At 41.0% G+C, this 14,643-nt stretch overlaps 1 protein-coding gene across 1 annotated transcript in view; it reads right to left on the bottom strand.

Moving 5' to 3' along the window:
- Positions 1-4,081: 4,081 nt before the first annotated feature.
- CD38 (CD38 molecule) overlaps positions 4,082-14,643 on the bottom strand; it is a 73,352-nt gene continuing 62,790 nt past the window's right edge. The window contains exons 4-8 of the mRNA XM_011948829.1: positions 13,430-13,515; positions 10,815-10,888; positions 8,555-8,647; positions 8,145-8,231; positions 4,082-5,147 (exon numbers count right to left, since the gene is read on the bottom strand). Coding sequence (XP_011804219.1) covers positions 5,084-5,147; positions 8,145-8,231; positions 8,555-8,647; positions 10,815-10,888; positions 13,430-13,515 — 404 coding nt within the window. The 3' untranslated portion in view covers positions 4,082-5,083. The remainder of the gene's footprint in view (positions 5,148-8,144; positions 8,232-8,554; positions 8,648-10,814; positions 10,889-13,429; positions 13,516-14,643) is intronic.

Genomic DNA, 14,643 nt, shown 5'->3' on the forward strand with positions numbered 1-14,643 from the left:
CGGATCATAAGGTCAGGAGATAGAGACCATCCTGGCCAACGTGGTGAAACCTTGTCTCTACTAAAAATACAAAAATTAGCTGGACGTGGTGGTGCATGCCTGTAGTCCCAGCTACTCAGGAGGCTGAGGCAGGAGAATCGCTGGAACCTGGGAGGCAGAGGTTGCAGTGAGCCGAGATCATGTCACTGCACTCCAGCCTGGCTACAGAGCGAGACTCCATATCAAAACAAAACAAAACAAAACAAAACAAAAAAAACACACATTTTCAAAACAATCCCATCTGATAGCACAGAGTCACCCGTGTTCTAAAAGGCTGACAGCAGGAAGGACACCTGATGAGATCCACCTTGCTTCCTTCCTCTCACATCACCAAGCCAAACAAGCTGTGCCTGGGGAAACTCATGACTTCTGTGGCCCGGCGCCAAAGTCATCAAATTCTGAGTGTCTAAGAAGAATCCGGGACTTAGCAGCAGCTCCCACACAGTGTCTTTCCCTCCAGCTTGTATCTGATTATTCTACTAGTGCAGGAAAATTCCCTGGAAGGCAAGACTGGGAAAACTGAACCAATTATTAAATATTATTCACAACAGGAGATTCGTCCTTGTGCAGAAGGTCAGAGTTAGCTGTCCCATTTCTTCTTAGCTCTCCTGCTTTCTCAATGTCCTTTCAGTTCACTGATTCCACAGGGAGAAAATTTCTACTCTCAGCACACCTTGTCTTGTGGCTTCTTTGCACCAAGGAAGGCTGCATGCCTTAACCATCATCAGAGTAATAAGTACCTGGTCAGGACAGCAGGGGCTTGAACTGGCAATGCTAAAGGAGGCTGTTGAACTCTCATCACCACCTTTCTGGGCAGCACCTCTCAGCTGCCTACTGAGTTCTTGGTGGATTGCTTAAAATATATATTAAAATGATGACTCTTCATAGTATAAGTAAATTAATTGCTTTGTTATTCTAAGAAAAACTGTGGGAAAATATCTGGATTAGCAATGTGTTGATAAAATGACCCAAAGTTACACGGTATTCTAGGTGTACTTTAATATTTTACTTTATACAATTTTTATCTGTCATACATAAAAATTATCCAGCACATATAATGACTTGCCTTTTAAAAACCCACAAAAGCAGTTTTTCTGTGCAGTATGGAATCTTCCTGAGAAACTTAAGTTACAGATTTAGGAATTGTTCTAAGGAGGACTAAGGCACCAAGAAGAAAGTCGATGCTGTCCCCTTTGTATCACAGTGTGCAGACAAGGGTTGAGCTTCTTCCAAACAAGAGCTACAAAAGGCACAGAAAGTTGCCAAGACAAAGCCAAAGAAACAATGTGTTTTGCCAGAATATTTGATAGCTCTTCCAGTTACATGAGAGACCTGGACACGGCACTAAACACGTTGACACAAACGATGACTCAGGGCTAAAGCAGACCTACTGAATACTGCAATTACTGTGGATTGAGAGACACTGTTTTTGTAACAGGAAAGTATATACACGGTCAGGTGCCGCATAACCACTTTTCAGCCAATGATGGACCAAACGATGGACCACATATGTGGTGATGGTCTCCTAAGATTATAATACTGCATGTTTACTGTACCTTTTCTATGTTTAGATACACAAACATTTACCACTGGGTCAAAATTGCCCACAGTATTTAGTACAGCCACATGCTGTACAGGTTTGTAACCTAGGAGCAATAGGTGACACCGTGTAGCCTGGGTGTGTAGGCTATACCATCTAGGCTTGTGTAAGTGCACTCTCACGATGTTCACACAACGACAAAATCATCTAACGATGCAATTCTCAGAACATATTCCCATTGTTAAGTGACATATGATGTATACAGGTGTGTGTGTGCGTGTGTTTGTGTATATATCATATGGCTGTACACAGGTACATGTGTGTATGTGTGTGTGTATACAGTCATATGCACTTACATATGTGTGTGTGTGTGTGTCTTTTCAAGTATTCCATCTGAAATCAAAGGACTATATTTGAAAATATGCCTCAAACATGATAAGGTCAAGAACCATTACAAGAGGAAAATGGTGAGCCTTAAGAAGTTAGAAAAGGGGCATTAGGGCCCAGATCATTCCCACAGCCTTTGGGTAAGCATGATGGTGGGTGAAAGTTAGGATGGTAACAGAATTTTCTACAGCAAATGAGAATGGAGTAGGGAGACAGGGAGTAGTAGATTTACGAGTAAAATATGAGGCGTATGAGCAACCAGTAACCCAGTAGAGAAGTCACTTATTAGAAGAGTAATATATGTTGTGAGGGGGTATTTATACACGTAGGTCAGAAAGTCCTTCGGGTCAGAGATGGCAACGATACCCACGTTGGAACTACAGGGGGAAAGGAGGTAGAGATGAGGCATCGTGATAATGAAGATAGACATACAAGGTCCTGCACGGAGAAAAGAGCACCCAGCCCCTCACCACCTCTGTGGCTCCCCGGGGCCCTCTACAGCACGGTGCAAAAACCTTGTGACCAGCCTCCCCTAAGGTTTCCACTGGCTCTGAACTTGAACACTCAAATGAGTCTTCTTAGGGGAAATTTCAAAAATTGATTTCTAATATTTCCATTTCTTGTTTAGAAGGAGATGTGACCCAGGCAGCCACTTCAAGAGGTATCCTGTTGAGCAAGGACACGATGAGTCCAGAAAGCAGCAACCAAAGTGGAAAGGGTCTTAAGAGGAAAACTGCCTGATCACCCGGCAGACTGACCAGGCCCCATTTCTGAAGACATTCTGCAGGCGGAGCTAATGGCAACTTTGGGCAAGTCTGAATCTCACTCAGAACTGGTCTCAAACTCCCATCCTCATATCAAGCCAAGACTAAACTCGCACAAGGATGTCTGCAAGGGGAGAAGGGGCTATTGAAGAATCCCTGGACCGACCATGGTGGCTACAGCTACAAAGGCTCCTGTGGGAAACTGGATTGTCAAGCAGGGGAGGTAGAAAGGAAGCAGCACTGTTGAGTGCTTGCTTATTTAGGGAGCTCTGTGCTGGACTCCATTTTTGCTGTCATCTTCAGTACTTACCACATTTTAACAGGGGAAAGTTTTGTAATCCTTATTTGAGTGGCAAGGAAGCTGAAGTTCAGAAAGTTTAGGTATTTTGGTCAAGATGACAGCATGATGTCAAAATATGAATCCAGAAATGCCTGACTCCAACATTTAGGCTATGTTCAATAAATTGTGGTCATTCCCCGAAGGAGTCTCAAATTAACTTATTAATTATTTATTCCACACATATGGTTTATTTTATTTATTTTTGGTTTTTTTGAGACAGGGTCTCACTCTGTCACCCAGGCCGGAGTGCAGTGGTGTGATCACAGCTCACTGCAGCCTCAACCTACCAAGCTCAAGCAATCCTCCCACCTCAGGCTCTGGAGTAGCTGGGACTACAGGTACACAACACCATAGCCAGGTAATTTTTAAAAGAAATAATGTCTTACTGCAGCCTCAACCTACCAAGCTCAAGCAATCCTCCCACCTCAGGCTCTGGAGTAGCTGGGACTACAGGTACACAACACCATAGCCAGGTAATTTTTAAAAGAAATAATGTCTTACTGTTTTGCTCAGGCTGGTGTAAAAACTCCTGAGCTCAGGTGATCTTCCCGCCTCGGCCTCCCAAAGTGCTGGGGATACAGGTGTGAGCCACCATGTCTGGCTTTTTTCAAAGCTAGAAAATCTCCAGATGTTAAAAACTAAGCACATATTTCTACATAACAATGCACTGAAAGGTATTTTTAACTGAAGTATAATAAAGAGAGGCATATCAAAACATAAGAGCTGTAGCTAAAGCAGAGCTCAAAGGAAAGTGTATCGTCCTAAAATCTATGTATACAAAAAGAAAACAAGCTGAAGGATCAATGATCTAAACTTCTATCTCAAGAAGCTGAATAAATAAATCTATCCAAAGAAATTAGAAAGCATTTCTATGTTTCCAATGATAAAGGGAAGAGCAAAACCCAATTAAATAGAAAAAAATCAATGAAGCTAAAGCTTGGTTCTTTGAAAAAGTAATACAATTGTTAAAGCCCTCAAGCAAGGTTAATCCATGAAAAAAGAGAGAAAACATAAGCTACCAGTATCAGGAACAAGTATATTTGAACTGTATACTACATATATAAAACACTGAGCATGAAGAGGAGGAGGAAGACAGGGGAAGAAAAACGTGTTTTGGAGCCATCTAGAAGAACTACATTCCAGATTCCATTCTAGTCAATTTAATCAAACATGCATTTGTTGGAAGAGATAGAAACGACTATTAGTTTGGTACAAAAGACCTAGAAGGAAAAAGCACATGAATTTTGGAGTTGGACAGAGTTGAGTTCAGATTCAGTCTCTAGCTTGATACTAAATGTAGGACTTACAGCAAATTATTAGGTTGGTGCAAAAGTAATCGTGGTTTTGCCATTCCTTCCAACGGCAAAACTTGCAATTACTTTTGCACCAACTTAAATATATAACCTCTCTGAGTTCCTATTTTCTCATCTACAAAATGAAATACCAACCTCACAGCACTGTCGGAAGGTTTAGAGGTAAAGTACCAAGTATGTGGGTAGCTTATATTCTACAGAGCAATTTTCACCAACATCACCCATGGCCATGAAGTTTATGGTTTGACTATCTGTAGGAAGGGTACAAAAATACATCATGCAACAAGGTCATTCATTTGGAAATGTAATGCTTCCTGAAAAACTTGAGCATTTGTTTTTCTTCACTTGACTGTTCTAGTAAGAGAGGTTTGGTGTGGTCATTTTTCAGTAGAAAGGATGTTACCAACATATAAACAACATAAAAGGATCACATGAGAATTAAATGAAGTAACTTAATATACAATTTTCATTCTAATCTTATGCAATAATTTGTCTTGACGATTGAGAGATCACAATAAAAGCTATGCTGATGATACCAGTTATTTTAAGACTTTGGGGAAAATGGCTTCCATTTCTGGTGTTGACCTTATTGTGGAGGACCCTCCAAAATCTTCAGCTCTGCACCAGCAAGTAGGCCGAGCCATGTATGTTGACATAAACCACAAGGAGTCAAGGAGCTAAAACGACCATGGCAACTGGCTCAGATCTCAGATAGGCAAGAAGAATCCTCAGGATTTTTCACACACTGAAGAAACTTGTCAGGTCTGTGACGAGAAAGCAAAAAAGGGAATCAAGAGGCCATAGGATACATCTGTGGTCCAGTTCGCTAATGGAGGAAGCCCCTTTGTTAGCGACGACAAGATGCACAGACCACTTAGCATCCATACAAATTCCTCTCCTGCAGTGACATGTCAGGAGGGGAGCTAGCCATGTCAGCTGGTGGTCAAAAAACAGCAGGAGCAGCAACCAAGGCCAGGGACCCCCACAGCTTCTGCGGCTAATTTGCTTTCCTCTCTTCAGAAGCTTCCTAAGGGAGTATTGAACCCAGGGTCAGAGGCAGAGGTTATAGATCATCTGGGAAAAAGCTGGAGACTCTCAGCAAGGGGACCAAACTTGCTTTGAAACAAACCCTAGATAAGTACCTAATGGGCAAATGACTCTTATTTTCATAAAAATTAGCTAAAGCAACAGGAGCCAATGGGAGTGGCTGGCACATGAATAGGGGGATGGTGGATAGCGAGGAATGGGGTTCTTTAAATTTGATTTTGCTAAATATGAGCCAAGGAAGAGAGAGATCCTCAGAAGCAGCTGCCAGCACCCCTGGGCTTCTGGAAGGAAGAGGTGTCAGAACCTGCCCTTGTGATGGATCACCTCAGGCCCATCCCTAGTTAACTGTCATGACCAGCTGGGCACAGCAGCTCTAAGTATAGACTCACTCCATCCTCACCAATATGGTAACCTGGGATCCCCACAAGAAGACATCCTAGGAAAATAAAGTATCCTCTTTATTAAGGAAATGCTGCTATAGAAAAGAAATCTTTCTAAGACTATTTAGGATTTTTGAAGCTACCTTTGCTTTATATTAAATGAGGAGAATATGAGTATGTTTATTAATTCTAGTTTCTAATTGGGAATTCAGTTTTGGAAAAGAAGTAGCAATTATGCTGTTAAGATGATCTCTCTCCATGAACATGTAAGTATTCACATCCAATATCCCCATAAAATGGACGCGCCTTGTGTTTTGAAGGAACATAAAAGAATTAATGCACCCTCTAGGGTTTTTTTTTAAGCGCCACTAGAGGGCACTAGCCGGATAAAGCACGCTGACCCTTTGCTAATTTTATGATATCCAGAAAAAATACTGTTACCTTCTGTTCATTCCACTGGTTAAAACATATAAACATGTGTTAGGAAATTCCATATACATCGTATCAGGACTATGAGTGTGTAGATTTAAAAAAAAAGTCTTGGAAATATACATGTTAATAGTGTTTGTCTCTGAGTGATGAAATTTATTAAGGGGTCAATATTAGAGTCATTAGGAAGTCTAACCTGTATAGGTCTTTATATATATATATATATATATATAACATGTATATACATATATATTTAATTATACTTCTGTTTAATTATTAAATAATCACACCAAAACAGCTAGACAGAAGTTTGCTAAAATGAGAAGGTGTGTTTGGGATGGAGAGATTTAAACTACAGTCTATGTCTGTATCCATGACATTCACCCTGGGCTCCCCTAGAGATAAACAACTGTTCTTCAAAGCCACACGGCAGTTAGACACCACACGGGGTCCTGCCAGTCCAGTCATTCAAAGAGTCATACTGAATATATTGCAACTTCACGGTCAGAGAAAAGGAGCAGTGATTTCAAAGATGATCCCCAAGTTTAAAGTCACATGATCTGATGCTCTGAATAACAAGTGTTGGCTTATAAATGACCTGGTTCCCATATGGGCCACTGTCTGTACAAGTCCAAATGGAAGCCATGCCCATATTTTCTTTCCAGGTGGAGAATGAGTGAGCTCACTTGGAGCTACAGCAGACACAAAAGAGGGGAGTTGATGAATTCTAATATAAAAGCCTTCTGGTCATTGATGAGAAAAAGGTTAATGTTTAATAAGACAAAAAAGATAAAAGAGTATTGGGGATAAGACCATCTTTATTTTCCAGCCTTTGTCTAGGTTTCTGCTATTCTATTTGCTCCATGCAACATATCTTTGAACAGCTTAGACTGGTCAGATATCTGCAAGATTTCTTTTACAGTTGTTCCTTCATTCATTCTTTCTGTTTTCCTGTCAACTGCTATAGAATGCTCATGGCCTTTTCTGGCAGTTTCCAGATAAAAGCAAGCTGACTGATGGGGAATTCCGGTCATTTGGGAAACAAAAGCTATCAGTAGAGTCCCCAGAATCTATTCTTCTGCTTTTCTGGTATGGTTAGTGGGAGAAGGTAGTGACATGGAAACAGGAACAATATTCTAGCATCTCAGCTTCTACCTCCTTTAAATAGCTTTTCTTCTCTGCATCCATCTTGTTCCAAGCTATTACATGTGGGAAAATCTCCAAAGATGCTTCTACCAATGAGTCCCTACCTATACCATTGGTCACAACTGCTTAAAAGTGAGTGAGGGTCTCAGTTTTGAAACTAGAATTATAGGTGACTTTTAAAAATACATATCTATCTGTAATTTTAAACTGTTTTCTAATAAACACAAATTATTAGAAACAATTTTTAATTTTTTTTTAATTTAAAAAAGATAGATCTTGGTAGACTGCCATGTAACACCTTATCAGGTGTTAGGCATCTGTGCTCAGATCAAACTAAGGAAGCGTCACAAGCAAAATGATGTCAAATCACAAGCATTTTACAACTTGGAAGAAAGGGCTTAGCAAAACATTCCCTTTCTCCCCTGAAACCTAGTAGGCCAGTGAACCCTGGTCTGGGCCACTCACACTGGGAATCAGAAAATATGCCGTCAAAGGTGGTGTCAGCCTTAGAGGCAAGTCCTACTTGGGACCAGTAGAGATGGATGAGGAAAGGTGGCCAAGTGAAGGCCACTAGCTAGGATACCTTCTGGACTAGGCTTGGAAGGAGGGACAGAGATCACCAGAGGTTGCCATCTGTGATCATCATCAAGGCCCAAGAAAGATTCACACAGCCCTCCAAGCTCAGAGGAGGCTGAGGAATAAAGGAAATTCTACAGTTCACAAGACAGTCATTTTTTTATTCAAGAAGAAATGAATTACCTGTAGATATTCTTGCAGAAAAATCTAATATTCCTTTTGCTTATAATCGATTCCAGCTCTTTTATGGTGGGATCCTGGCATAAGTCTCTGGGGAAGAAAGAAGAAAGTATTAAAATTACAAGATCTCACAAACATTTTTGGAGTCTCTCTGTTTCTGTAGCAGGCCCTGGACAAGGCCCTTGGATAAAGAGGCAAAGTAGAGGCCCAGCCTCTAAAGGCTCCTGGGTCTGCAGGGGAGCTGAAATGTCAAGCAGTTAAATATCCTTTGTGGAGATAAAGTCAAGAGGCTGTTGAGATTCATGTACATTCATTTCCTGAGTCAGTTTGTTCCCACTGCATTCTTGTGACTGTGGATTCTTTTGTGGACTGATTCATAAAATAACCCTTGAGTACAAAGTAGTAAGATATACCTGGAATCTTCTCTTCCACCATGTATCACCCAGGCCTCTAGTGTCTGAACCTTCTCTGGTTGCAAATTATGGACTTCCACACTCCCAAAAGTGCTAAAACAGAAGAAACAAAGAACCGCAAACGTCAACCCCATACAAAAGCATCCACGCCCCCACTTAAAAACGAGCAGGCAGAAAGGCACTGGCTAGGACCTATCCTTTGGAGTTGATGCATCAGATTGCAAATCAATAACCTTTTCTTATTCAGCATGACCCTTGGTTAACAAGATTCTCAAAATAAAATTCTTAAGTTGTGCATTAATGTTGATTCTTTAAATATCTGCTATTCGAAGAGTGGTCCTTAGACCGACCTAATGAACATCACCTGGGATCTCATTAGAAATGTAGAATTTCGGCCGGGCGCGGTGGTTCACACCTGTAATCCCAGCAATTTGGGAGGCCAAGGCAGGCAGATCATGAGGTCAGGAGATCGAGACCATCCTGGCTAACACGGGGTGAAACCCTGTCTCTACTAAAAATACAAAAAATTAGCCAGGCGTGGTGGCGGGTGCCTGTAGTCCCAGCTGAGGGAGGCTGAGGCAGGAGAATGGTGTGAACCCGGGAGGCGGAGCTTGCAGTGAGCCAAGGTCACATCACTGCACTCCAGCCTGGGCAACACAGCGAGATTCTGTCTAAAAAGAAAAAAAAGAGAAAGAAAGAAATGTAGAATTTCAGCCACCACCACCTGCTGAAATGATCTGCAGTTAAACAATCCCCACATGATTCATATGCTCAGTGACGTTTGAGAGGCAATGCTTTGAAAGACTATTGTGGCCTGCCCTAATCCCATTCCTAAACTCTTCCCTGTTAGTCTCTGACAACTGACACTCCTGTTGCAAGTACTTGAACCATAACATCAGATTATAAAATTCTGCAATGTTAATGCTTTTACCCCAAAAATTTGGGATCAGAAGACAAAAGGACAAATGCTTCCTTGTAGAATTAAATATTAAAACAGGAGAGAAGAAAAATTAATTTGGGGCACCTAGAGTTTACAAGGCAAATTAATATATGCTTCCTCCTTTCAGTCAGCCTTAGGCAGGATTAGAGAACAAAAATTAGAGAACAAATGCCAAAAAGGCAATCAGTGTAGTAAAAACTGTTAAGTATAGAAGGAGATCAGACAAGAAAGGCACAGGTGTGGCCAGATTCAGTGGCGAGGATCATTTTCAAATGAGAATAATAGCTGATTCTCATTGAGCACTTTCTCTGTTGTCAGGCACAGAGCTCAGCATTTTTCTTTTTTTTTTTTTTTTTGAGAAGGAGTCTTGCTCTGTTGCCCAGGCTGGAGTGCAGTGGCCGGATCTCAGCTCACTGCAAGCTCCGCCTCCCGGATTCACGCCATTCTCCTGCCTCAGCCTCCCGAGTAGCTGGGACTACAGGCGCCTGCCACCTCGCCCGGCTAATTTTTTTTGTATTTTTTAGTAGAGACGGGGTTTCACCATGTTAGCCAGGATGGTCTCGATCTCCTGACCTCGTGATCCACCCGTCTCGGCCTCCCAAAGTGCTGGGATTACAGGCTTGAGCCACCGCACCCGGCCAATAGCATTTTTCATCTGTTGTCTCAGTTAATCTTCCCATCACCATCAACTCTTTAGGTACATATACAAGGGCTCACAGAGGTTGACTGCCCTGCCTAAGGTCACACAGATAATATGTAATGACCTCCAGTACTTGCTTTTAACCACTACAGTACATTGCTGACAATGTCTGCAAAAAGATAGTGAAGGCCAAGAGCCCAGCACAGTTCCCGATTTCCCAGTATTAGTTTTACTACTGAACTGGGGTACACAATTTTCCTGGAGGAGAGGTGAGTCAAGGCAGGTCTTCATGGATGGTGAGGATTTAGACAGAAGGGAGCAGGGGAGGGAGGTCATATGGGGCAACTGTGTGAACAATGGTGAGCAACAGGTAGGGTGGAGTGTAACGGCAGAGAAAGCTGAGAAAATTACACCAGGACTGGAAAAGTTAAGAGCAGGGGCTAGATATAGTGCAGTGGTCATTAGAACCTGGTAGATGATTTTTGGCAAAGGAGAAATCAGACAAACACATTGACTTAGAAGACAACTCTCTCCACAGAATTCAAAATTTTTACCTTTTTTGGCCCAAATCTTCAGAACTGACCTGAAACATGAAAAGCATACTCTTTCTAGAGATAAAATATCCACTGTGATATTTGCAACAGGATACTTGCAAACAAGATGCAAAATAAATGTGTTACCTGTTTTTGTCAAAGATTTTACTGCGGGATCCATTGAGCATCACATGGACCACACCACAGGCAGTTTCTGCAAACTTAAAAAAAAAAAAAAGGTCGCCATTCATCATGCAAACTTAATCACAAACCTCCAGCAGTTTCATTCAAAACAATACTTAGCAATAGCTGGTTAAGGAAGGATATTCTATATGGTTTTAGCACAGGAATGTCAGGTCTACACAATTTTCATTCCAAGCCACTGGACAGATTATGCTTCATATCAGAGTTCTTGAAGCAGTTGCTCCAATCTGTAAGTGAACAATGTTCAGTGTGATAGTTCATAGAGCTGGTGGTTCAGTGGTTCAGAAGTCAGAAGCCCAAATGAATAAGAAGAATGTCTAGAGGGGGAAGATGAAAGTGTTTTCTCAGTGTCATGCACTGCAGACACTATGCTTTATTTAGTGGGAGCAGGTGGATGATTCAGGGATAAGGGAAATGGGAACACCACAAAAGGGGAAACTGAGGAGAGAACAGGGGACCCTCAGGCCTGGAAAAGCACAGAGAGAAAGTAGGGCTGAATAAATGAATGAATAAATATGCTTGAGCAAAGAGTCTTATTTCTTCATGCAAGAAACATTCAGCAGGAATCTTTGTTAGACTTTGGAAAAAATGAAATGAATAAAATAAAGTGTTCTATATGCTCCCTCCAGGAGGCCTCCCCAGCCCCTGGGACTAGCTCAGGTCCCCTTCTCTGACTCTGACAGCATCCTACATTCCCTCCACATTATCCAACGGTATTGTATTATAATGATGAGTTTAACCTACCCACAAAAATTAAAAATCAACAACAACAAAAAGCCCTGCTTCTGTTATCAGAAAAAGAAAGGGATAAGTCTGAAAAAAGAAGGCCATCCACATATGTCCATGAGTGATTGGCAAAATAAAGGTGCTGGTAGCTCACAAGGGCAGGATGCCTTCAATCCCATGCAACTCTGTATTCCTAGTGCCAGGGACTGAGTGGGGAACACAAGGAGGTTCTTGATACACATAAAATGTGACTTGGCTTTAAAAGACTTTAGCACCAGCACTGTCCTAAAACATACCATAGAGTAGTGAAATGGAAACTATTCTCAGAAAAGCCAAACAAACAAAAACTATAAAGTACCCATGATTGTCCACTGTCCATAGTAAGTACTCAATAAATTATTTTCGAAGTGGATGGATTTTGAGTGACATTATAGGATAGTGGTATCTCATTTAAACATTGCAGTAACCCTATGGAACATGCAAATTTTGATTTCCATTTGACAAATGAGGAATCAGAAGATCAGAATGAGTAAAGGAATCTGCCCAAGTCTAAACCTTACAACTTCCAGGCTGTTTTTCTGTTTCCATCATACCAGGGTTTACATGAATCTCCCTAAGACAGAGGTTTAGCTAGGTAACAACCTAGAGTTAAGATCAAACCTGTCCTTTAAAAGACAGAACCAATAAGCAGATTCAAAGAACAAAATTGAAGAGCATGGCTTTGGAATCAAGAAGACCTACGTTAGGCTCTTGGGTCTGCAACTTATTAGCCCAGGGAACTTGGAAGAGTCACTTAACTTCTGAGTCTTAGTTTCTTCACCTTTAATGTGGGGATTTGTCACACTACCTATGAGGATGACTCAATGAGAATGACAGAGGAACGCACTTCAAGGCTTGTCACAGATATGCTGCTAGGATTTGAATGTATGTGTTTCTTATGTTGAAACCTAAGACCAATGTGATGCTAATAAGTGGTGAGTCCTTTAGGAGATAATTAGGCCCTAAGGGCTCTGTCCTCATGAATGGGATTAACACCCTTATGAAAGGGCTCCAGGGAACTAGCTAGGTTCCTTTAGTCCCTCTGCCTCTGCCATGTGAGGACACAGCAAGAAGGCACCATAGATGATAGCTATGTTAATTACCCTGATCTCATCACTATACCTTATATGTATCACCACATCGCTACATACCCCATAAATATGTAAAATTATTATGTATCAGTTTTTTAAAAAAATAGGTAGAGGGTGGAGTGGTGAGTATTTCCCAGCCTAGATTCTGAATCTGGAGTCAGACAGCTTGGGATAAACTCCCACATATGCCTCTTACTAATTCTGTACATTTAGTAGATTCCTTATTTACTTGTACCTTCACGTTGTTATGTGTTAAATGGGCACAATACTCATGGCACCTGCTTCACAGGGTTCTGGTGAAGATGCAAGTTCTTAGTTCATGTAAATATCTGAGGACTGTACCTGCCACATAGTAAGGGGTCTATACATGTAGATTGTTACTACTGTCCCAGGAATCTAAGATTGACTAATACCCGAATCAGAGGATTAAACCAAGCCCCAGGTTGCTGGTGCCAAAGTCAGACACCATGTGTACGCGCAAAGATTCTGCAACTGGAGCCCATGGACCCTCTAAGAATGTTCTAAAATTGGATGTGTAAATTTTCTGGCATGTGCTTCTGTACCTTTTTCTCAGGAATGAATCCTATATTTTCATTTCTAAAAGTATCTGTAATCCAAAAGTGTTAAAACCAAGCACTGACTGGATGACATCTTAAGTTCTGTGGTCTCCAAAGCTCTAGAATTTCACTGCTTGGTACTTACCCTGCGGGAAACCGTTTTCCAGAATACCGAAACAGGGTTGTTGCTGCAGTCCTTTCTCCAGTCTGGGCAAGATTGATAGTTTATTTCTAAAAGACACAGTTTGTAGAAAATAAAGTGGAAAAGAGAGAGTATAAATAAGCTCTACTCTTCCCTGGCTGTTCAATCATAGTGAAACCATTTTCCAATGTGTCACTGCCAAGACGGAGGCTGGAGAATGGACACATTTTGACCCAATTTAACTAAGTGTCCCCTGAATTCCTTCCAAGTTCTTACCTAATCTTCTAAATCCCAGATGGGAACACAATGGCAAGTTTTGAGTCATGATTCTGGGAAATGCTAGCAAAAGTTCATCTGACAGAGACAAGCCCTCTACATTATCCCCAGTACAAGAAGAATTAAGAGGTAAAACCAGTCCTTCAGTGGTTGTTTTTGCCAACTGCTTTTCTGCTTCCTGACAACTCTCTCTTGCTGAGTTTCCTGCCCCACCTTCTTAAGTCTTCACCACTTACTCTCAGATGGCCTCGGAGTCTTCCTACACTTGCCCTCATCAAAGCAGTCTTATCCCTGAGCAAAGTACAATAGACATAGAACATGAATACATAGTTTCTGTGTCACTTCTCCCAAGGATATCTGCCTTAATGCACGTTTATTGAGTTTTAGTTCTTAGAGGTAGAAAGATAAAATAGAAAGATAAATTAGATGGGAATTTTGCCTTCAGAGAGCACATGATATAGTCATTCTAGGAGTCTTATTATGATTAAATGTTTAAAACCAAAACCACACAAATAAAAAAGAAACATTCCCATGTATAGATATAAATAATTATTGTGGAGTCAAAAGGAATTATCTTCCCAACAGAGGTAAAGATGTTGATGGTGAAATGGACATACATTTTGTAATGTGGTTTAAGTATATATGTTTTCATGAATATAAACCTCTTTTATCTTCACAACCACATCTGGAGAGAATTCTCTCAGTTTGTCATCTTTCCTCTCCCAATAGCATTCTTCCCCATTGCTGTCTGCCATTATAAAAACATACCATTAAATAAAAATTTAAAGTTAGGAATAAAAACAAAAAGAAGAAAATTTGACAATGAACAGAAACAAAATCAAGAATATAAAAGAGGCAAGAGAAAAAAAGGAGATTAGAAGGTTATGGAACAAATTAAGAACTTCATAGTAAAACAAAGAGGCTGGATGCAGTGGCTTACA

The sequence above is a fragment of the Colobus angolensis genome, unplaced genomic scaffold, assembly GCF_000951035.1.
Source record: "Colobus angolensis palliatus isolate OR3802 unplaced genomic scaffold, Cang.pa_1.0 Scaffold284, whole genome shotgun sequence".
Taxonomy (NCBI): domain Eukaryota; kingdom Metazoa; phylum Chordata; class Mammalia; order Primates; family Cercopithecidae; genus Colobus; species Colobus angolensis.